Source organism: Chiloscyllium plagiosum, chromosome 11 (genome assembly GCF_004010195.1).
Source record: "Chiloscyllium plagiosum isolate BGI_BamShark_2017 chromosome 11, ASM401019v2, whole genome shotgun sequence".
In the NCBI taxonomy this organism is placed as follows: Eukaryota; Metazoa; Chordata; class Chondrichthyes; order Orectolobiformes; family Hemiscylliidae; genus Chiloscyllium; species Chiloscyllium plagiosum.
The window spans coordinates 20,886,770-20,912,009 of NC_057720.1; the positions used below are offsets into that span (position 1 = coordinate 20,886,770).

Sequence of the window (25,240 nt, forward strand, 5' to 3'; positions counted from 1 at the left end):
GGGAGAGGCTGAACAGGCTGGGGCTGTTTTCCCTGGAGCGTCGGAGGCTGAGGGGTGACCTTATAGAGATTTACAAAATTGAGGGGCATGAATAGGATAAATAGGCAAAGTCTTTTCCCTGGGGTCGGGGAGTCCAAAACTAGAGGGCATAGGTTTAGGGTGAGAGGGGAAAGATATAAAAGAGACCTAAGGGGCAACATTTTCCTCACAGAGGGTGGTACGTGTATTGCAACATTTAAGAGGCATTTGGATGGGTATAAGAATAGGAAGGGTTTGGAGGGATATGGGCCGGGTGCTGGCAGGTGGAACTAGATTAGGTTGGGATATCTGGTCGGCATGGACGGGTTGAACCGAATGGTCTGGTTCAATGCTGTACATCACTATGACTTTAAGTGCACAAATACAGAAGAGATGTACAAGTTTATAATAGGAACTGTTACATCTCTGCTCTGATCCCTTTATACAATGCTTCTAAGCCTACTTTATTTTCACTCTGAGTGTATGGAAGTAAACCTATAACATATAGGTGTAAGCATACTTTCAGAATCCATTTTTTATGTAAAATGCAACATGGGAGATAAAGCAACCTGAATACATGAAGGGATTATAGTGACACAGCATGACTTGATTGCTTTTGACGGGCAAATTCAACACGGTTTGCTTTAAACAAAGTATTCCAGGAGTGATACCGTGTACTTCTGACCTGCCCACAGTTCGTTAACAGAGCAAAGTTCAGAAATAATTTGGCTCCATCAGAAAAATGTGCATCAGAAGCAGTAAAATGCAATGCCATTTCAGTGTGTGGCTGATTAAACTGCAACCAAACAGTTAAAGAGAGAAACTTCCTCCTTATACACTGGCCCAAGAAATTAGAATTAGGTTTATTATCACACGTACTCCAGTACAGGGATACATGAGTACACCGAAAAGTGGGTAAAGTCGCCAATTCCGGTGCCATCTTAGGGTATGAAGATACCTAGGGACGTAACCTCAGGTCTAAATTAGAAAAATAAAGAAATAAAAGGCAAAGGTTTAGCATTGCAGTGCTTCTAAAACAGGGAGTCCCTACTGGGCTACATTAAGGCTGCATGTCCACTGAGTCTGTGCTGGCTCAACTCTCCACCACCATAGCTGTCTGAGGAATGGAGTAAGTCGAGAGGAAAAAAAATAGAAAAGAAAACAACAAAAAAAAGGATAAAGAAGAAAAGAAACAGACGGAGCAGATATACTCTGGCTCAGGGGCCTATTCCATTGTTGTCTTGAATTTGGAGATGAAAGGTTTACTCATGGATAGTTTATATATCATGGTTTGGGAAATCAACTCAAAGATTAGACTACATGTAGTTTTCAGGTGAAGGGAGATTAAAAGGTGAGCACGAGTGAGTCAGTGCACATGCTTGTTACCAGTCCTTGCTTTAATATTGTACAGGAGAAAGTGAGGACTGCAGATGCTGGAGATCAGAGCTGAAAATGTGTTGCTGGAAAAGCGCAGCAGGTCAGGCAGCATCCAGGGAACCCTGAAACGTCGATTCTCCTGTTCCCTGGATGCTGCCTGACCTGCTGCGCTTTTCCAGCAACACATTTTCAGCTTTAATATTGTACATTCTATTCCAAAACACAGTAAGTGAAGAGTAGAACCCGAGTGAATATTTTATACTTTTATCAAGAGTGACATATTAAAGGTATGCACCTCCTAACTTGACGCACAAAGTTGTAGTCTGCTTTCAGTGTTAAAAAAATTAATTCCACATCAACCTGCTCAGACTTGATACAACCCATTTCTGGCAGGTGAGACTTGAACTCAGGCCTTCTGGTCCAGAGGTAATAGCATTGCCGGTGCTTCCACAAGACCTCAATCTGTTTTCATTCATGGGGTTTTCTTCATCGACCTGCTGGGATCTGTTGTAACACACCTGCAGCAAAGCCATGACTTGAACATGGGCTTTCTGGCCCAGAGGTAGGGACACTACCCCGGTGCCATGACAGCTTTTTTTTTAATGTATCTGGACTCAAGCAAATTCCCAGTGAATGGCCGAATTAGGATTAATGTGCAATTTACATTTATCTGCAGTCCTGCAGTTGACAGGAAAAGGGATTGGTAATGATTTTCAGGCTGGTTTCTGCTTGGCACTGCTTGAAGCAATTCATGGTTTCACATTGTGGCCAAGGGACACACAGACATACTTGAAATCCCAGTTCCCCCGACCACATGCTTCACCTTGGCTGATCTTGCATTCCTTCTTTCTAGCTGCATAGCACTGGAATGACCATAATGCCTTCATCTCACAGATATTCCCTTACAGCTAACCAAATTTGTAGATGATTTATGGGCACAAAAGAAGCTAACCTGCTGCCGAGACAAACAAACATTCTCATAAGGAAATGCCTTGGGTACTTTTTTTTTGTGGGGTAAAGATTTTGGTACCACTCAAGTCTGTTGATTAAACTGACACCAAATATCACACCTTGATCCAGTTAAGACTCTTTCCCAACACACTTTACTGGTGTCCACAGGCACAAGACAACCCCAAAGACCGACACTGAATTGTCTGGGAGCTGAAATATGCTCTGTCTGGAAAGCTGGAATGAACGGGGCACTGTCTAACAGATTTAACATCTCCTCTTTCCGAACACACCTTGCAGGGCTTTCCCAGTGATATTTTTGTTCCCCTATCAGAACTAGGAGCAGGAGTAGGCCTTTCAGCCCCTCGAGCCTGCTCCGTCACTTGACACGATCCTGGCTGATCTCATCTCGGCCTCAACTCCACTTTCCTGTCTGCTCTCCATGACCCTTCAACCTGTTATTAACTAAAAATCTCTCTATCGCCTCTTTAAACTTCTCAATGTGCCAGCATCCACACACGCCCTCTGAGAGACGTAATTTCTCACATTTTAAATGTGCTACCCCTTATTCGGAAACTGACATCTCATTCTAGATTGTCGCATGTAGAGAGGATGGTTCCTCATATGTACTTTGTCAATCCCTTTTAGTACAGAACATAGAACATTACAGCGCAGAACAGGCCCTTCGGCCCTCCATGTTGCACCGACCTGTGGAACCAATCTGAAGTCCATCCAACCTGCACTATTCCATTTTCATCCATATGCCTATCTATTGACCATTTAAATGCCCTTAAAGTTGGCGAATCTACCACTCTTAGAGGCAGTGTGCTCCACGTCCCTACTACTCTGAGTAAAGAAACTGCTTCTGACATCTGTCCTATATCATCCCTCAGTTTAAAGTTATGTTCCCTTGTGCTAGCCATCATCATCCGAGGAAAAAGGCTCTCACTATGCCACCTAACCCTCTGATTATATGTCTCAATTAAGTCAACCTTCTCTCTAATAAAAACAGCCTCAGGTACCTCAGCCTTTCTTCATAAGACCTTCCCTCCATACCAGGCAACTTCCCAGTAAATCTCCTCTGAACCCTTTCCAAAGCTTCCACGTCCTTCCTACAATGTGGTGACCAGAACTGCACGCAGTACTCCAAATGTGGGTGCACCAGAGTTTTGTACAGCTGTAGCATGACCTCATGGTTCCGACACTCAATCCCTCTACCAATAAAAGCTAACACACCATATGCCTTCTTAACAACCCTATCAACCTGGGTGGCAACTTTCAGGGATCTATGTACATGGACACTGAGATCTCTCTGCTCATCTATGCTACCAAGAACCTTACCATTAGCCTAGTACTCTGCATTCTTGTTGGTCCTTCCAAAATGAATTATCTCACACCTTTCCACACTAAACTCCATTTGCCACCTCAGCACCCAGCTCTGCAGCTTACTAATGTCCCTCTGTAACCTGCAACACCCCTCAGCACTATTCACAACTCCACCGACCTTAGTGCAGTCTGCAAATGTACTAACCGAACCTTCTACGTCTCCACCAGGTCTTTTGTAAAAATGACAAACAGCAGTGGCCCCAAAACAGATCCTAGTGGTACACCACTAGTAACTGAACACCAACATGGATCTTTCCCAACAACCATCACCTTGTCTTCTTTCAGCTGGCCAATTTCTGTACAGGGCAAAAGTGAGGACTGCAGATGCTGGAAACCAGAAGTCTAGTTTAGAGCGGTGCTGGAAAAGCACAGCAGGTCAGGTAGCATCCGAGAAGCAGGAAAATTGACATTTTGGACAAAAGCCCTTCATCAGGAAGCTTATTCCTGATGAAGGGCTTTTGCCCGAACGTCAATTTTCCTGCTCCTCTGATGCTGCCTGACCTGCTGTGCTTTTCCAGCACCACTCTAATCTGGCCAATTTCTGATCCAAACCCTGAAATCACTTTCAATCCCATGCCTCCGTATTTTGTGCAATAGCCTACCGTGGGGAACGTTATCAAATGCCTTACTGAAATCCATATACAACACATTAACTGCTTTATCCTCACCCATCTGCTTGGTGACTTTCTCAAATAACTCGGTAAGGTTTGTGAGGCTCGACCTACCCTTCACAAAACCGTGTCGACTATCCCTAATCAACTTATTCCTCTCCAGATGATTATAAACCCTATCTCTTATAACCTTCTCCAACATCTTATATCCGCCAATTACATCCTCTCTCATTCTTCTAAAATCCAGAGAGAGTGTAGGACGAAATTGCTCAGTTTGTCTTCAGAAGATGAACCCTTCATTTCTGCAATCAATCTAGTGAACCACCTCTTAGCTGCCTCCAATGCAATTACCTCCCTCCTCAGGGAAAGAAGCAAACATTTTACACAGTACTCCATGTGCGGTCTCACTAATGTCAGCTTCAGCAACGCAAACACTTATACTCTATATCTTTACCAATAAATGCAGTTCACAATGTACAGGCTAAACTCAATCAAATTTATTTGCAAGGTAACAAACCATAAAGAGAAATTAATACAGTCAATCAGCCTTCAATGTGAGATTTGATTTATGGAATAGTTAAACTGCTCTCAAACAAACTTAGTTCTGTCTTCACAACTTAAACCAAGTATCTGACATTCCTTAGCTTAAAACCTGTCATTCTACAACTTCTTAATGTGGCTTCTTCCTCACAATTGTGACTTGGAAACTGGCAATCAAACACGAAACTGGAGATGTAGGGAAATTCCATACCTATTGTACAGGTCCTGCCAACTCGGAGGCAATTTACAACATACAAGATGAAAGAAACACTGCTAAAAAACAGGCAATTATGTTATCAATCATTCGAATCCAGAGAGAGGGCAAAGCAGTTATTAAGGGGCCTTTGTTTGCTTTTACCACCTGGTTTCAACATCAAATTTGTTCTCATTGCCAGGATCCAACTCATCTTTATCAGCTCACACCTCAGAGAGAAGTGAAGCAATTCACCAGTGAATAAACAGCTCACTGCAGGATAGAGTGAATGAGAGTGATTTAAAAACATCAATATCCCTGCTAACGAGTTTCACACTGGATGTTTGAACACCCCCAGCCAGAGGGTAAAATAAACAGGGGTATCGAAAGCCTTCACTCAAGAAACAGATCATCGAAGCTTCCTTTAAATTCAGAATATTTAAGTACACGCTTGGCAATGGTCAACTGGAGAAATATAGATTCTGGATTAGTGGTGCTGGAAGAGCACAACAGTTCAGGCAGCATCCGAGGAGCAGTAAAATCGACGTTACGGGCAAAAGCCCTTCATCGGAAACATAGGTTAATAACTGAGGTGTATTATTCTACCGATATAGGTTGATAACGTCAGGGCAGATAAGATGGGCACATCAAATACAAACTCCGTAAATTTATTGTCCAGGACAATATTCTGCAGGCTAGGTGCGTTAGCCGTGGGAAATCAGGGTTATAGGGATTGGTTGGGGGGGGGGGGGGGGTGAGTTAAGTCTGGGTGGGATGCTCTTCGGAGAGTCAGTGTGGACTCAATGGGCCGAATGGCCTGCTTCCACACTGTAGGGATTCTGTGATGATCTGATTGAAAACGCAACCTTTGTTTCTCTCAGCACAGAAAATTGGGTTTTTCCAGCAATTTATTTTTGCTTCAGATTTCCAGCAGCTGCAATTCTTTGTTTTATTTCTTTCACTAAAGTCATTGCCAATCTTGTTTTTCTAAAACAAAAAGATCAACAAATATGTCTTGTGGTTCAGCCAGTTAAATCGCTACTTTTAAGCTCCCTTCCCTGGGAAAATGAGTTTTCTATTCCTGTAATCTTTTCACATCAGATTTCCGGCTTTGATGACTTTAGTCAACAACAAAAAATCTTGCACTTCCATTGGATCGGTGGCTCAGTGGTTAGCACTGCTGCCTTGCAGCACCAGGGACCCAGGTTCAATTCCAGCCTTGGGTGACTGTCTGTGTGCAGTTTGCACATTCTCCCAGTGTCTGCGTGGGTTTCCTCCGGACCTCCTCCCACAATCCAAAGATGTGCAGGTCAGGTGAATGCTAAATTGCCCATGGTGTTCAGGAATACGTGAGTTAGGTGCATTAGTTAGGGCTAAGTGTAGAGTAATAGGGTAGGGGAATGGGTCTGGGTGGGTTACTCTTCAAGGGTCAGTGTGGACTTGTTGGGCTGAAGGGCCTGTTTCCACACTGTAGGGATTCTATTCTAAGTGTGGTCAATGCTTTCCCTGTTTGTGTCTGATTCACAGTTCCTGGCTCCTGGCGATCATATTTCAAGGTGGGACTTGAACACAGCTTCTAGGCAAACATGCTCAGACGATCACTGCATCACAAGATGTTATTGTAAATAGGCAAATTACAATGGATGTCCCCAAGGGGAATTAAAAGTATAAAATATCATTTTTGCAGGATGATAAAACCGCCAGCCCCTGCGATGTCCACATGATATTCCAATGACGGAATATCTGAAGTATTCCCAGCAGGCATTGCTTGCTCCCATCCCAAGAGCACCTGGACATGGACATAACCATGAAAACTGGGCAGGATTGGGAATCAGGAGCCCCTCCACAGCCCTCTGCTTGGATCTGTTAATGGCCACATTGATCAGGCCCAGGAGCAGAGCCACACCGCATCTGCCTGCCTGCTCCTCTCTGCTACGGGGATCCAAAGATCACAGGCAGAAACCTGAAGTGTAACCAAATATTCATCACTCACTGCTTTACAAAACAAGACAGGCCCTGGAGCTCACAGCCGTCTACATAAACGTGTCCATAAACTCCTCAAGGGTAAAAAGAAATGCAGATGACCTGGGATCCGTGAACTTACATCATCTCAAAGTGCAGGTTGGAAGGTGGATGCAACACCATTCCATTCAGCTCCATGAGAGAAAGGGGGAGGGACTTTGCCTGGAGAGCCCTGTACTCGGTTTCTCAGTCACGACCGGACAGTGAGTTGGGATCTCCCCCAGGGGAGGGCCTGACAGTGAATGAAGGAAATGACAGATGTGCAGCCATAACCCCTACAAGAATCCTCTTCATACCCACCATAAGGGAAGAAGTGCGGGGGGGGGGGGATCTTCCCTGAGGGAGGCTGTGGTGTCAGTGTGAACACTGAATCGTGCGCAGTCGATCAGGTAGAGAGCTACCTACGTCGGTAACAGACACAACAACAGAGAGGTACAAAGCAGCCCATCTTGAAGGGCAGCACTCAACTCAATACAAAACAGCAAACTGTGTACCAACATGCACATAAAATGGGCAATAAGCATGATGGGGACCAGGCTGATAACCTAGCCAAAGCAATAATTGGTTACAGTGACACTGACTGTTAATGACTTTCAAAGTCAATAATGCCAACTCACCCAGTTTCTGACCTCTCAAAACATGTCAACATTTGCAGCATATCTCCAACTGGATAGGTTCGCAGTTTGGTGCTCCTTAAAGACAGTACGTTTCCATTGGAAACTGGATGACCCATTTAGCTGCAGGAGAATGACCTTGGGTCAACACATATTTTAAGTTGCTCGTCATGGCTGTTATCCCCACCTCAGGGTGAACAGGTGCCCCAGTGCAGCATGACAGACCAACCTGGCCACGTTCTGTTGGACCCTTCTGTCAGACTGGGTCTGCAGTAGATGATGAGGGAACCACCTTGAACACAAAATGTACTTGGGCTTTGCCCTCACCAATCTACTTGGCATGGTTATATCCACCCTTGCTGATTTAGGGATTATCACCTCGCAGTCGTCATTAAAATGAAGTCCCCTCTGCACACCAAGCAAACCTCCCACTGCTTCCTGTGGCCTTACCACCAGGTAAAACTGGAAAGACTCAGAGCAGACCAAGTATTCCAAAACAGGGCATCCATGAAGCACCTGTGGGCCATCAACCAAAGGCTATCATCTCATGCTAAATCCTCAATCTACCATTCCTCCAAACCAGCAAACCAACTCCGATTCAATAAAAAATGAAAGACAGCCATATTAGCAGCTGTGGGCACACCTCAACAAAAAATATTGCCAGTCCGGTGGGCCAGACTGACTTAAGCGAGTCCATGACTCAAGCATCAGATCTGAGCACTGCAGTCCAGCTACATTAATTTTAAATGGTGGTGGACCACAAAACAACTAACCAGAACAGCAGGCTCTACAAATAGCACCATTCTCAATGAGACTGCCCCGGATGTGATATACTTAAAGGAATTAGTATCAGCAGACAGGACTTTGAGTGGTCTGTCAGGCTTAAAAGTAAGTAATTCTCCAGGGCCGGATGAGACGTATCTGAGGTTGTTGAGTGAGGTGAAGGAGGAAACAGCAAGGGGCATTGGCAATAATTTTCAAATTCACCCCCAGCCACAGGAGAGGTGTCAGAGGACTGGAGGACAGCTGATGTGGCACTATTATTAAAGAAGGGAGCAAGGGATAAACCAGAAAACTACAGGCCAGTCAGTGTAACCTCAGTGGTGGGGAGACTATTGGAAGCAATTCTAAGCAGCAGATTTATCTGCACTTTGACAGGCAGGGACTAATCACGGGCAGCCAGCATGGTTTCGTTAAGGGGAGGTCAGGTCTGAGCAACTTGATTGAAAAATTCAAAGAGATGATCAAATGTGCAGATGAGGGCAATACACTGACATAGTCGACTTGGACCTCAGCACGGATTTTGTTAGGAGCATCAGAACCAGGAGAAGGAGTAGGCCATCTGGCACACTCCAGCACAGTGGCACAGTGGTTAGCGCTGCTGCCTCACAGCGCTAGAGACCCAGGTTCAATTCCTGCCTCAGGCAACTGTCTGTGTGGAGTTTGCATATTCTCCCCGTGTCTGCGCGGGTTTCCTCCGGGTGCTCCGGTTTCCTCCACAATCCAAAGACGTGCAGGTTAGGTGAATTGGCCATGCTAAATTGCCCGTACTGTTAGGTGAAGGGGTAAAATGTATGGGAATGGGTCTGGGTGGGTTGCTGTTCGGAGGGTCGGTGTGGACTTGTTGGGCCGAAGGACCTGTTTCCACGCCGTAAGTAATCTAATCTAAATAAGATCATGGCTGATTTTTTTTGTGAGCTCTCACCGTATCCCTTAATTCATTTATTGTTCAAAAAAAAATCTTAGCTTTAAAAAACATTTACTGAAGTAGCGTCAACTACTTCAATGGGCAGAGAATTCCATAGATTCACAACACTCTAGTGAAGAAGTTCCTTCTCAATTCAGTCCTAAATCTGCTCCGCCTCATTTTGAGGCTATGTCTTCTTATCCTAGTTTCACCTGCCAGTGGAAACATCCCCTCGACTTCTAGTTTATCTATTCCCTTCATAATTTTTTTATGTTTAAGATCCACCCTCATTTTTCTGAATTCCAATGAATGTAATCCCAGTCTACTCTGTCTTCCTTCATAAGCCAAACCCAGTCAACTCCAGGATCAACTTAGTGAACCACACAGGAGATCCCAGAGAGGATACTGACCATAAAGGTTAACAGCCCATTGGATCCAAAAAAACTTGACTAATTGGATCCAAAATTGGCTGAGTGTCAGGAAGTAGAGATTGAGGGTCAAGGGATGTTTTTGTGACTGGACCAGTATCCCATAGGGGTCAGTGTTGGGGCTATCAGGCCATTGTGGAGACACAGAGTTTAAGTGCAGGGAGACGACACTGGAACTGTATAGAATGTTGGTTAGGCCATAGCTAAAGTATTGTATGCGGGTCTGGAATCCACACTGTACGATGGATGGATTGCATTGAAGGGTGCAGAGGAGATTTACCAGGATGCTGCCAGGACTCGAGTGCTTGCATTTACAAAGAGAAATTAGAGTGGAGAACTTTTCCTTAGTGTATAGGAGACTGAGTGGGTCATAACTGAGATGTATAAAATCATGAGGGACATAGACAGGAAGGAACCTCTCCCCTTAGTGGAGGGATCAATCACCAGGGGCATCAACTGAAGGTAAAGGACAGGTGGTTTAGAGAGATGAGGAAAACAATTTTCACCCAGAGAGTAGTGGGAATCTGGAACACTCAGCCTGCAAGGGTGATTGAGGCAGAATTCCGACAACTGACAATGGTCATCAGTGGACTCTTCACTGTAGACATTTTTTCAAAATCAATTCAAATTCCACCATTTGCCATGGCGGGATTTGAACCTGGGTCCCTAGAACATTAGCCGGATCTCTGGATTAATAGTCCAGTGAAAATTCCACTAGGCCACTGCCTCCCCAAATCAAGATTGTGATGGAATACCTCCCCTCTTTCCTAGAGGAGTGCACCTTCAGCTCGCTTCTACCTGGAAAAAAGCAGCCCACTTGATTGGCATCCTATCATCTGAAAAAATTGACTTCCCTCACTACCATAGACGCATAGTAACAATGGTGAGCTGTAACAATTTGTCCCGTCTCCCTTTTGTCCGTTTAGAAGGACAAGTGCAGCAGATGCATGGGAACACAGTCAGGTGAAAGGTCCCTTCCAGACACATACCATCCTGACCCAGAACTAGATCTCCATTCGTTCACCATCATTGCATTAAAATCCTCAAACCCCTTCACCAACAGAATTGAGGGTGTGCCTGTACCAGGGCACTGCAGCTGTTCCAAGGCGGCTCCTCACCATCACCTTCTGGAATTACAGATGGACCATCAATGGTCAGCGACATTCATACCCCAGTGAAAGAATTTAAAAGATAGTGATCAGAAATGTTTGTGCCTTTTATGTTTACTAAGTTGCCAGGTTACGGAGCGATCCCATGCATTCTTTACCTTGTGATCTAGAGACTGGCTGTTCTAATCAGTGAACCCAGTCACAGGGTGAATTTAATAAGTTAAACACTATTCAAGCAGGGGCAACTCCTGCTTCAAGCTTTGAACCACAGTATTGTCAACTCTGCTGCCATCTCGTGGTAATTCACTGAATTATCCCGGAGCATCCAAAATAGAAACACCAAAACTGGAAAAAGGATCAAAAACAGAAATTGCTGGGAAAACTCAGCACGTCTGGCAGCACCTGTGCAGCGAAAGCAGAGTTAATGTTTCAGATTGACTGATCCTTTTTCAGAACTGTTTGTTTTTGTTTCTGTTTCTGATTTCCATTATCTACTATTCTGTAGATTTGTTTGGACTGGAAAAGGATAGTGTGCTATTCCAAACATTTCACATTAGTTACAGCACAAGGGGTTATAGAGTTCTACAGCACAGAATTAATCATGTCAGTCGTCAAGCACCTACTTCGTATCATCCCATTTTTCAGCACTTGGCCCATTGTCTTGTGCTCTGTGGCGTTTCAAGGGTTCAGCTAAATTGTTTGTAAATGATGTGATAGTTCCTGCTTCTAAAATCTTTTCAGGCCTGGAGTTCTAGATAAGCAGCATGCATTGGATGAAAATCTTTAATTCTGCTTTAAACCTCCTGCCCTTGCCACAAGCAAAACCAGACATTGCTAGAAAAGCTCAGCAAGTCGGGCGGCATTTATGGACAGAAATCAGAGTTAACGTTTCAGGTCCAGTGACCCTTCCTCTGAACTGATGGTAGCTAGGAAAATGTTTTTTGTTCAGCAGAAAGGGCGAGGGGAGGGGGTAAGGAGTAAATGACAGGTGAGGATAGAGCCCCAAGAGACAGAAGAACAGTTGGACAGACAAAGGAATGAATAATGATCAGCGTAGGAGAATGAGTAGCTACTAACTGGGACTAATGGTTGTGTAATAGCAGACCGTGTGATAACAAGAGCTGGTGTTTGGAATGAGTGGAGGTAAGGACATGGGAGAAGTTCAATCCCTAAAATTGTAGAACTCGATATAGAGTCCCAAAGGCTGCAGGATCCCCAAGCTGAAAATGAGTTGCTGTTCTTCCAGCTTGCACTGAGCTTCACTGGAGCACTGCAGCAAGCCTGAGATAGAGATGTTGGCCAGGGAACAGGGTGGTGTGTTGGAGTGACAGGCAACTGGAAGCTCAGGGTCTTTTTTGCGGACAGAATGCAGATTTTCGCCAAAGCGGTCACCCAGTCTGCGTTTCACATCCTTCCTTGAGTGTGGCGACCAGGACTGCACACAGTACACCAACTGTGGCTGAGTTAATATCTCATACAGCGGTAGTGTTTCTACCCCTGAGTCAGGAAGCCTGGGGTTCAAGTCCCACGTACTCCAACAACACTTCTGAACAAGTTAATTAAAAAACATTGACAGTACCATCAATGCCTTGACTAGTAAAGACAAGGATCCCACAGTGGTGCTGGAAAAGCACAGCTGGTCAGGCAGAATACAAGGAGGAGAGTCAATAGACAAAAGTTGCAGGAATAGGCCATTCTGCCCTTCGAGCCTGCACCACCATTCAATATGATCATGGCTGATCATCCTTAATCAGTATCCTGTTCCTGCCTTAACAGAGTCGATGTTTCAGGCATAAGTTCTTCATCAGAAATGAGGCCTGTGGGCCAAGGAGGCTGAGGGATAAATGATCGGGATTAGGCAGCTGGGAGTGTGATAGGTAGATGAAAGTTGGGGTGAAAGTGATAGGTTGGAGAGGAGGGTGGAGCATATAGTTGGGAAGGAAGATGGACAGGTTGGAACTGGGATAAGGGGAAGTGAGGAAACTGGTGAAATCCCCTGTGGTTGGAGGATCCTAAGGCGGAAGGTGAGGCGTTCTTCCTCCAGCTGTTGGGTGATTAGGTTTGATGATGGAGGAGGCCCAGGACTTGCATGTCCTTGTCGGAGTGGAAGGGGAGTTAAAGGGCTCAGCTGCAGGGCCGTGGGATTGGTTGGTGTGGGTGTTGCAGAGATGTTCTCTGAATCACTGTGGATTTAACCAGGTTCCCAATTTCCCCTCCCCCCACCTTATCCCAGTCCCAACCTTCCAACTCGACACCGCCTTCTTGAACTGTACTACATGTCCATCCTCCTTCCCACTGATCCACTCTACCCTCCACTCCAACCCATCACCATCACTCCCTAATTCGTCTACCTATCGCATTCTCAGCCCCACCCCCCTCACACTTACCTCTCAGCCCCCTTGGCCCACAAGCCTCATTCCTGATGAAGGCATTATGCCTGAAACACAACTCTCCTGCTCCTCGGATGCTGCCTGACCTGCTGTGCTTTTCCAGCATCACACTCTTCGACTCTGATCTCCAGCATCTGCAGTCCTCACTTTCTCCTAGTTTGTGAATTTGTATTTGCAGATATATTCCATTTTGTTCAAAAACTGCACAATCTGCAGGCAGTCAATGCAAACAGTCAATACATGTAACATTTTGTAAATTCCACTTTGGAAATAGAACCAGTCTGACTCAAGATTGGGATACAGACAGACTCTGACCTCACACCTTTAATGCATTGTCTGAGCTGAGATGTCACCTTTTGTTATAAAACCTTAGGTTATCTTGAGAATGTGACTTAAAAGTAGTTCTGGGAATGCAGGAGACTAGAGAGACTGGTTAGCAAGATTAGATCTCACGGAGTACAGGGAGAACATTTAAAAGGATTTGGATGTGTATATGAGAACTGGCTCAAGAGTAGAAGACGGAGGGTGGTGGTGGTGGATTGTTTTTCAGACTGGAGGCCTGTGACCAGTGGAGTGCCACAAGGATAATAGAACATAGAACATTACAGCATAGTACAGGTCCTTCGGCCCTCGATGTTGCGCTGCCCTGTCATACTAATCTGAAGCCCATCCCACCGACACTATTCCACGTACATCCATATGCATGTCCAATGACGACTTAAATGCACTTAAATTTGTCGAATCTACTACCGTCGCAGGCAAAGCATTCCATACCCTTACTACTCTGAGTAAAGAAACTACCTCTGACATCTGTCTTATACCTATCTCTCCTCACTTTAAAGTTGTGTCCCCTCGTGTTTGCCGTTCCCATACTTAGAAAAAGACTCTCCCTGTCCACCCTATCAAACCCTCTGATTATCTTATATGTCTCTATTAAATCACCTCTCAATCTTCTTCTCTCTAACAAGAACAGCCTCAAGGCCCTCAGCCTTTCCTCGTAAGACATTCCTTCCATACCAGGCAACATCCCAGTAAATCCCCTCTACACCCTTTCCAAAGCTTCCACATCCTTCTTATAATGCGGTGACCAGAACTGTACACAATACTCCAAGTGTGTCCATACCAGAGCTTTGTACAGCTGCAGCATAACCTCCCGGTTCCGGAACTCAATCCCTCTATTAATAAAGGCCAAACACTGTATGCCTTAACAACCCTGTCAATCTGGGTGGCAACTTTCAGGGATCTGTGTACATGGACACCGAGATCTCTCTGCTCATCTGCACTCCCAAGAATCTTACCATTAGCCCAGTACTTTGCATTCCGGTTACTCCGACCAAAGTGTATCACCTCACACTGGTCCACATTAAACTCAATGTGCTGGGTCCATTATGTTTTAATTTATATAAATGATTTGGATGTGAGCATAAAAGGTATAGTTAGTAAGTTTGCAGATGACATCAGAATTGGAGGTGTAGTGGACAGTGAAGAAGGTTACCTCAGATTACAATGGGATCTTGACCAGATGAGCCAATGGGCTAAGAAGTGGCAGATGGACTCAGATAAATGCGAGGTGCTGCATTTTGGGAAAGCAAATCTTAGCAGGACTTATACACTTAATGGTAAGGTCCTAGGGAGCGTTGCTGAACAAAGAGACCTTGGAGTGCAGGTTCATAGCTCCTTGAAAGTGGAGTCGCAGGTAGATAGGATAGTGAAGGCGGCGTTTGGTATGCTTTCCTTTATTGGTCAGAGTATTGACTTTTAAATGTTGTAACTTACATGCATCTACCACTTCCTCTGACAGGTTATTCCACATATGAACAGTCCTCTGCATGAAAACGTTGTCCCTCGGGTCCATTATAAATCTTTCTCCTCTCACCATAAAAATATGTCCTCTAGTTTTGAACTTACCCGGTACAATTTCAACATTTAAGAGGCATTTGGATAGGTATATGAATAGGAAGGGTTTGGAGGGATATCGGCCGGGTGCCGGCAGGTGGGACTAGATTGGGTTGGGATATCTGGTCGGCATGGACGGGTTGGACCGAAGGGTCTGTTTCCATGCTGTACATCTCTATAACTGTAGAGTGAGTGAAGTGCAGGTAAAGCACTGCTTCACCAGGAAGGTGTGTTTGGGCCCTTGGATAGTGAGGAGGAAGGAAGCAAACTGACTGACAGGTTTTACACCTTCAGCAGTAGTAGCAGGGGGAGGTGCCGTTAGAGAGTGGATCAGAGAGTCCCGCAGGGAACGGTCCTTATGTTCCTGGTTATGGATCCCTTTACTAAGGGGAAAGTCTATATGCCCCAATCAGATCCCCCTTTGCCCTCTTGGGAAAACAAGCACAGCCTAGCCAGTCTCTCTCGTTAGCCGATCTACTCCAGCCCAGGCAAAATCCCGGGGATCCGCCTCGGCTCCCTCACCAGTGCAATCACATCCTCCCTCGAGTGTAGCGATCAGAACTGCACACAGTACTCCAACTGTGGCCGAGTTAACATCTCATACAGTGGTAGGGTTTCTACCCTGAGTCAGGAAGCCCAGGTTCAAGTCCCATGTACTCCAACAACACTTAATTAGAAAATGTTGACAGCACCATTAAGCACTGGTGAAGACAAGGATCCCACAGATCTTCTTAACCATCTGATCAACTTCTCCTGCTGTTTTCAATAATCCGTGGAACTGCACACCAAGGTTCCTGATTCCCTGTACTTGCAGTGGGGCTACCATTCAACATGTACTCCCTTGCCTCATCAGCCTAAATATTTAAACACAAAGCAAAGCAGGTTAGACCCATAGAAAACAAATTAAAATATATGCCTTAGCTGCAGGGAGATGGGTTAATACCACTAACGTACTAATAATGGAAGAGTATTATAAGGAGGAGGAAGGCTGGAAGAAAGTGGAAGTTCTAATCTCGAGTTAAGAGGTACTGTCTACATAGATCTTGCTGAAACTGAACAGTTGTGTCCACACTGAAGAGTTGTGTCCTCGTTTCAATCAGATCCTGGGAGATAAAGTTCTGATTGGCTTGAGAGAGAAATATCCAGGAGCAGAAAATCTGTGTGTTTGCTCTAAAAATGCTCAAGTCAGTAAGAAGAAAGTTCCAGAAACCAATTATGGCCATGCCATAGAGTAATAGAGTCATAAAGATGTGCAGCACGGAATCAGACCCTTCGGTCCAACTTGTCCCTGCCGACCAGATATCCCAACCCAATCTCGTCCCACCTGCCAGAACTTGGCATATATACCTCGAAACCCTTCCTATTCATGTACCCATCCAGATGCCTTTTAAATGCTGTAATTGTACCAGCCTCAACCACTTCCTCTGACAGCTCATTCCATACACGCACAATCCCCTGTGTGAAAAGATTTCCCCTTGGGTCCCTTTCTAATTCCCCATCTGCCTACCCATTCACAGCAGGCAAGGAAGCTAACATCAATTGAGTCTCCAGCAAAGAGCCCACATGCCAGTTTTTTGTTGGAACTTCAAGAGAGAAACATTCTGACTATCTCTTACCACCACAGCATGAACATGCCTATTCTCTCCACAGATCGAGTGTAGAGATGTACAGCATGGAAACAGACCAACTTGTCCATGCTGACCAGATGTCCCAATCCAATCTACTCCCATTTATTTGCCAGCACCCGGCCCATATCCCTCCTAACCCTTCCACTCCAGGGAAAACAACCCCAGGCCTATTCAGCGTCTCCCTATAGCTCAACTCCTCCAATCCTGGCAACATCCTTGTAAATCTTTTCTGAACCCTTTCAAGTTTCACAACAAGTTTCCGATAGGAAGGAGACCAGAATTGCACACAATATTCCAACAGTGGCCTAACCAATGTCCTGTACAGCCGCAACATGACCTCCCAACTCCTGTACTCAATACTCTGACCAATAAAGGAAAGCATACCAAACACCTCCTTCACTATCCTATCTACCTGCGACTCCACCTTCAAGGAGCTATGAATCTGCACTCCAAGGTCTCTTTGTTCAGCAACACTCCCTAGGACCTTACCATTAAGTTTATAAGTCCTGCCAAGATTTGCTTTCCCAAAATGCAGCACCTCACATTTATCTAATAAACTCCAACTGCCACTCCTCTGCCCATTGGTACATCTGATCAAGATACTGTTGTAATCCGAGGTAACCTTCTTCACTGTCCACTACACCTCCAATTTTGGTGTCATCTGCTGACAGACCAGCTGCCAACTGCCACCCTTTCCTGTTCCAACATCCATTCTTGTAAACAACCAATTAATCTTTCCAGAGACAATGAACTGCCTCACAACTGGAGAGGTCTCATCAGTATGCTTAAAGAAAAACTGCAAAATAAGTCGCCGGAACTGTTGACAATGATATCGCCAACAAATCATAGAATCACCACAGAATCGCTACAGTGCAGAGGCAAGCCATTTAGCCCGTCGAGTCCACATTGACCCTCCAAAGAGCATCCCACCTGAACACACCATGTATTGGTAACCTTGTATTTCCCATGGCTAACCCACCTAGCCTGCACAACCCTGGACACTATGGCAAATTAGCATGACTAATCCACCTAAACTGCACATCTTTGGACTGTGGGAGGAAACTGGAACACCCGGAGGAAACCTATGCGGACACAGGGAGAATGTGCGAACTGCACACAGTCGCCTGAGGCTGGTCACTGACACTGTGAGGCATCAGTGCTAACCACTGAGGCACTGTACCCCCCCCTCCCATCAATTGTTAACACTTACCTGAGGGTCAGTATTTCCTTTGGTTCTGGATGCCTCAAGGATGCGAACTTTCTCTTCACTTATCTTGTCCGTGTTAGCAATGACATAATGTCTGGGTACATATGAAGCAGAGAGGCTGTCCATCAGCCTGAGAATTTCTGTTGTGTGCCCCCCTGAGTGGAGAGAAAGCAGGCATGAAACACATTTCCAGGTCAAACTAGTTCATAATCAATTAGTTTTGCCATTGTTCAATCATAAGGCCATCGGAGCAGGTGGAGGCCAATCAGCCCATCAAATCTGCTCTGTCATTAAATGATACCATGGCTGATATGACAATGCTCAATTCCATTTTGCTGCTAATTCCCCCCAGGAACCATAGATTCCAGTTCTGATTCAAAACCTGTCCACATCAGCATTGAATTATATTTAACAATCCAGCGTCAACAGCCATCTGTGGTAAAGAATTCACAGATTCACAACCCTCAAAAATATTTCTCCTCATCTATGTTCTAAGCCCTTAGGGGTTGTTCTGTTACAACAAGCGTTTCGTTAACGTGAATTTGCTATAACATGATTAGAAATAGTGTGGCAATTTGTCAAAGTGCAAACTTTTAAAACATGCGCTGGGTGTAACGCAATTACATTGCCAACACTCTAAACACCGTTTCTAAAGTGGGATTCTTCTAGAACGCACAGTTGCACAAGAATGCAACCATCGTGTTATAGAAGAACTACCTGTACTCTGGAATTATGCCCCTTGGCTCTAGACTCTCTAATAAGGAAAAAAAACTACCTCTCAGCATCAACTCTGTCAAGCCCGCCCAAGAGAACCTCTGCTTCCATAAGGTGACCACAGATTCGTCTAAACACAATGAGTGTTCAGCCTACTCAATCTCTCCTTCGAAGAAAAACCCTCCCACCCAGGAATAAACCTAGTGAAGCTACAAGGGCGGGTTCAAGGGCAGAGGTGCAGGAAGTAGAGGAGATGCGCTGGAGGACATTGTGGCATCACCATCATGCCCCTCCATCTACCTAATGTATTCCTTGCTACCTCCCCTCAGCCTTGCTCCCCTTCTATTTATCTCTTAGTTCCCTTGGGCCCCCCAGCACATTCCTGATGAAGAGCTTATGCTCGAAACGTCAACTCTCCTGCTCCATTTTTTGTCATTGAGTATAGGAGTTGGGATGTCATGTTGTTGGCTGCACAGAACACTGGTTAGGTCACTTTTAGAATACTGTCTCCCTGCTATAGGAAAAATGTTGCTAAACTTCAAAGGGTTCAGAAAAGATTTACAAGGATGTTGCTGCTGTTGGAAGGTTTGAGCTGTCCCTGTCAGTGGGCACAAAAGACCCCCTGTCACTATTTCAAGAAAAGAGCAAGCAGGAGTCATCTCCCAAGTTTATCCCTCAATCAACAGATCATCATGTTATTCATATCACCCTCTTGTGGAAGCTTGCATTACACTCATCAGCTGCTGGGATTCTTGTATTAGAACGTGACTGAGTCAAAGAGATGTACAGCATGGAAACAGACCCTTTGGTCCAACCCATCCATGCCAACCAGATATCCCAACCCAATCTAGTCCCACCTGCCAGTACCCAGCCCATATCCCGCCAAACCCTTCCTATTCATATACCCATCCAAATGCCTCTTAAATGTTGAAATTGTACCAGCCTCCACCACTTCCTCTGGCAGCTCATTCCATACCCATACCACCCTCTGTGTGAAAAAGTTGCCCCTTAGGTCCCTGTTTTAAAAAATTCTCAAGGTCAGGTTCGTAGGAGAGTAGTCTGACACAGAACAAACGACCAAGAGGCGAGTCTGCTAGAATATGAGCATTTTATTCCCCGCAGCGCCGCCACAACCAGGTCTCATACTTACAACAGGTCTGGCTTATACTCACTCTACATGTTACCGGAACTGGGAGCCGTCAGTTCTCGTAGAGCGGTTGCCAACAACCCACGCTCGGCGGTTAAACGTAACCCCGGAGCAGACTCACCGAACTGGAGACTTTTCCAGCTGATATACTCTTTTCCAGATATAAACATTCATGTGAACAGCAGAGCAAGGCTAAAAAACACATTCCATTCTGGTTACATACAGATAAGAAGATTCACACGGGGAGGTGTGTAATAAGATTCACACGGGACTAAGCAACACCTCCATTCCGGTTAGATTCACACATGTATTGGGACATAATTTTTAACCGTTTCACCACATTCCACTGCTTGGCCCAATACATGTGTTACATTATGATTCACACATGTATTGGGACATAATTTTACACCACAGTCCCTTTTATATCTTTCCCCTCTCACCCTAAACCTATGCCTTCAAGCTCTGGACTCCCCAACCCCAGGGAAAAGACTTTGTCTATTTATCCTATCCATGCCCCTCAATCTTGTAAACCTCCATAAGGTCACTCCTCAACCTCTGACGCTCCAGGGAAAACAGCCCCAGCCTGTTCAGCCTCTCCCTAAAGCTCAAATCCTCCAACCCTGGCAACATCCTTGTAAATCTTGTCTGAACCCTTTCAAGTTTTAAAACATCTCAAACCTTCCAACATTTGGGATTTTGATGGCTCAGTGGTTAGCACTTTTGCCTCACAGCGCCAGGGACCCGGGTTCAATTCCAGCCTCAGGCAACTGTCTCTGTGGGGTTTGCACATTCTTCGAGTTTGTGTGGGTTTCCTCCGGGTGCTCTGGTTTCCTCCCACAGTCCAAAGATGTGCAGTTTAAAAATAAGGCAGCACAGTGGCTCAGTGGTTAGCACTGCTGCCTCACAGCACTAGGGACCCACGTTCGATTCCAGCCTCGGGTGACCGTCTATGTGGAGTTTGCACATTCTCCCCATGTCTGCGTGGGTTTCCTCCCACAATCCAAAGATGTGCGAGTCAGGTGAATTGGCCATGCTAAATTGCTCATAGTGTTAGGTGCATTGTAAATGTGGGGAATGGGTCTGGGAGGGTTACTCTTCGGAGGGTCGGTGTGGACTTGTTGGGTCGAAGGGCCTGTTTCCATACTGTAGGGAATCTAATCTAATCTTTCCGATAGGAAGGAGACCAGAATTACATGCAATATTCCAATGGTGGCCTAACCAATGTCCTCTACAGGCACAACATGACCCCCAACTCCTGTACTCAATACTCTGACCAATAAAGGAAAGCATATCAAATGCCTTCTTCACTATCCTGGACTTCATTGGCTACAAAATGATTTGGTGAATAATTCTTTGGCAAAAATAGCACTATACAAAACATGCTTATTACTTTTATTTCAAAGGTAGACAGAGTAGAGTGGTTTGAACTACCAAAGATGAAGATTAAAGCACAATCAATGATGGAAGTGAGATTAAAGTAAGGGATGTCCTAGAGAATAAAGAGATAATGGAGGAATGCAGAGCTTGTCGAGGCGACAGTGATCACTTGGAATGAAGGCATTAGGGAGATGGAGAAAATCTGCTCTCATTCAGGAAGTTGGGGATACTATTTCATTCAAGTTCAGTCAGATCTCAGGGAGAGGGCAGGAGTTGATAGCAAGGGAAAGACTCTTCCTAATGTTGAACTAGAGGAATATCTTTGCTCAGTCCTAGATGCAAGACAAGCTGCAAGGCAACTTGCAGACAGCAGAAAGGTCAAGGTGGTGAGTTACAGCTGGATGATGCCAGGACACATTTGGGAATATTGTTTTCAGGGACAGACCCTAGTTAAGAAATGGGACATTAATGCATGGAGGGCGATGCGTCAGAGTGAGGGCTGTTTATTCAAGATTTCGCCACTTATGCCTATAGTTGGCATGCCAGGGTTCCGACCAGGGACGATGGACTCAGGGTTCAAACTATGGGCAGCAAGAAGAGCTTCTAGTTTGGGAGACTTGTTTGAGGGGGAGGTTATGATGTCTTTTGAGCAACTGAGCCTCAAATACGGGATACCCAGCAGAGACCTTTCTGTTTTTTTCAGGTTAGGGATTTCATCCAGAAGACGACGACGCTTCTCACTACGCCCTAAAGCCCGATACAGAGAGGTTGTTGCTACGTTCCACAAGCACCCTTTCGGTTAGTGCCCTCTATCGCCTGCTGGGTGGCAGGGCCTGGCAGGATATTAACCGGTTATGAGGGGTCTGGGAGCGGAGATCTCCTCTGAAACATGGGAGAACACTCAAAAGATCTCAATCTGTAATAGGACATGCGCTACGCAGTTAAAAGTTCTGCACAGGGCTCATCTGGCACCAGACCGTCTGGCGAAGTTTAGAAAAGGGGCATCTTCAGTGTGCCCCAAATGTAAAATAAGTGTAGGTACTCGTACCCATTACTTCTGGACATGCCACAGGCTCCGTGTTTATTGGAGCACTCTGGTGGGAGAGATAGGGAGGGTATTGAGGACTGAAGTCAAAATAAACCCGATATCTCTCTTCTTAGGTCTACCAAATTTACCATCTTTAGACGGGCATGGGAAGAAACTATTTAATATTCTTGCATACGGTGCATGGAAGAATATTCTGATGAATTGGGTGTCTGAGAACCCGCTGCGCTTGGTGGGATGGCAGAAATTAATTATGGAGCACATTCCCTTGGACTTTTTCACAAACATGGTGCACCACACAACAGACAATTTTTATAAGACATGGCAGCCCTACTTGAGTTATTTGGATATAGATTTGTCAGTAATCTTAACTATGGCATTGGTTTAACCAGGATGATTAGATTTGTCAAGCCCTGGGCCCTGGAGGGGGTCTCCTGAGTTAATGTGAGTATATATACACAATGCTCCCGTTCCTTTGTTTGGGAGCTTTTCGCCGAGCATAGCTGTTCTGTATTTTGTGGGGTTTTTTTGCTTTTTTTTTGTGTTGCTTTGCACAGTGTTAGGGTTTGCTTTGTATTATAGGGTAGGTTAGTAGTTAGTAGTTAGTAGTTGTATTGTAATGTGTTTTTCTTTCTTTTTATTATGCTGACATGTTATTGATTTTTTTCCAATAATTTTATGTTTGTAAAGTTAAAAAAACTTACAAAAAAAAGGGACATTAAATTATAAAACATATGTTAAAACAGAGTGAGTGAATGAGAGCAACATACTGTTTAAAATGGTAGCACAGTGGTTAGCACTGTTGCTTCACAGCGCCAGAGACCCGGGTTCAATTCCCGCCTCAGGCGACTCTCTGTGTGGAGTTTGCACATTCTCCCCGTGTCTGCGTGGGTTTCCTCCGGGTGCTCCGGTTTCCTCCCACAATCCAAAAATGTGCAGGGGTTAGGTGAATTGGCCATGCTAAATTGCCCGTAGTGTTAGGTGAAGGGGTAAACGTAGGAGTATGGGTCTGGGTGGTATACGCTTCGGCGGGTCGGTGTGGACTTGTTGGGCCGAAGGGCCTGTTTCCACACTGTAAGTAATCTAATCTAATCTAATCTAATCTACTGTTTAAATCTGAAGAATTACACATGGCAGAAGATTAAAATCTTCTAAAATACTAATCGTGACTAGGATAAAGGTTATGGTTTGACATTTGTTTTGGGAATGCTACAATGATGTCCTAAAATTCTTCATCAGTTTCATTATTCTTTTGGTGTCCAATAAGTCTACAGAAATAAAAAGCTCATTTACTTTCATTTAAAACTGAGTCATGGGAGAGGAGAAGAGGAACATGATGCATTGAATTCAGAGAGCTGCAATAAGAATGGGGACACGTTATGATCTGAACCATAAAAGTTGATTATTACCCACAAGTAAAATTTGTCAAAGTTTGGGAAACAAAGATGCAGAATGGAGAAAGGGAGTTATATTAATACTTCATTATTTGTCTTCAAATAGCTGTCTATTTAACAGTGATACACATAGTACTTACATGCAATTTAACCTAACTATAGCAATGAAAACCTATACCGAAGATAATTTGTTAGCTAAACAATTGACATTTGTAAATGTAGTTTCTGGATTAGTGGTGCTGGAAGAGCACAGCAGTTCAGGCAGCATCCAAGGAGCTTCGGGATGCTGCCTGAACTGCTGTGCTCTTCCAGCACCACTAATCCAGAATCTGGTTTCCAGCATCTGCAGTCATTGTTTTTACCTCGTTGATTTGTAAATGTGGTATCAATATAGTCTGATACTCTGTTCGTTAGTTCCCAGTATCTATCTAGGCAAAAACAATGACTGCAGATGCTGGAAACCAGATTCTGGATTAGTGGTGCCGGAAGAGCACAGCAGTTCAGGCAGCATTCAATGAGCAGTAAAATTGACGCTTCATTCCTGATGAAGGGCTTTTGCCCGAAACGTCGATTTTACTGCTCCTCGGATGCTGCCTGAACTGCTGTGCTCTTCCAGCACCACTAATCCAGAACCCAGTATCTATCTGCAGAAGTGTCAAAATCCCTGGCCATCTCTATGCAATACCCAAGATTATGCTGCACACTCATTTCAGAAATTAATTGCAAGTAACAATAGCATATTCCAACAATACGAAGACTAAATATCTTTTGCAGCATGTCACATGTCAGTTTCGTTGGCATGCAACTATCTGCATGTTCCACATTTGATGTGATGTTTTCTTCTGCAGAAACTTAACTCACTTCCGGGGTCCCCTTATCCTTTACAAACACGGAGAGGCACAGCCGCCACTGGTCTTACCCTGCCTCCGAAATTAACTTACCGGAACCGAGCACCACCAGCACACTGGCGGAGCCGCGCCTGCCCACTTTGGGAGCTCCATTTCTCCCGAGTACCAGGAAAATCCTGGCAATAAGAATACAGCCGAGAGCAAATACTACCACAGCAACTCCGCAGCACAAACCCATTGAGCCCAGGATTGACTGTCAATCAAACCCGGCGCAGCCGCACTCGGCAGCTCGATCACCACTGTCAATCAAACCCGACGCAGCCGCACTCGGCAGCTCGATCACCACTGTCAATCAAGTCCTGCGCAGCCGCACTCGGCAGCTCGATCACCGTCAATCAAGTCCCGCGCAGCCGCACTCGGCAGCTCGATCACCACTGTCAATCAAGTCCCGCGCAGCCGCACTCGGCAGCTCGAGCACCACGGTCAATCAAGACCCGCGCAGCCGCACTCGGCAGCTCGAGCATCACGGTCAATCAAGTCCCGCGCAGCCGCACTCGGCAGGTCGGCATTGGTCAAGCCTTGCGCAGCCGCACCCGGTATCTCAACCATGGCTATCAGCAGGACGGTCACTTCGACCAATCAAATCCCGCGCAGCCGCACT

General features: G+C 45.3%; 1 protein-coding gene across 2 annotated transcripts in view; it reads right to left on the reverse strand.

Annotated features, from left to right (window-relative positions):
* The window catches only part of alg14 (ALG14 UDP-N-acetylglucosaminyltransferase subunit), a 105,886-nt gene extending 80,913 nt beyond the window's left edge, over positions 1–24,973 (reverse strand). The window contains exons 1-2 of one of the 2 annotated variants that reach the window (XM_043698853.1): positions 24,673–24,964; positions 18,058–18,209 (exon numbers count right to left, since the gene is read on the reverse strand). In XM_043698853.1, the coding sequence (XP_043554788.1) occupies positions 18,058–18,209; positions 24,673–24,817 (297 nt within the window). In that variant the 5' untranslated portion in view covers positions 24,818–24,964. Of the gene's footprint in view, positions 1–18,057; positions 18,210–24,672 lie in introns of both variants that reach the window. The other variant, XM_043698854.1, reaches the window with a different exon arrangement.
* Positions 24,974–25,240: the final 267 nt, after the last annotated feature.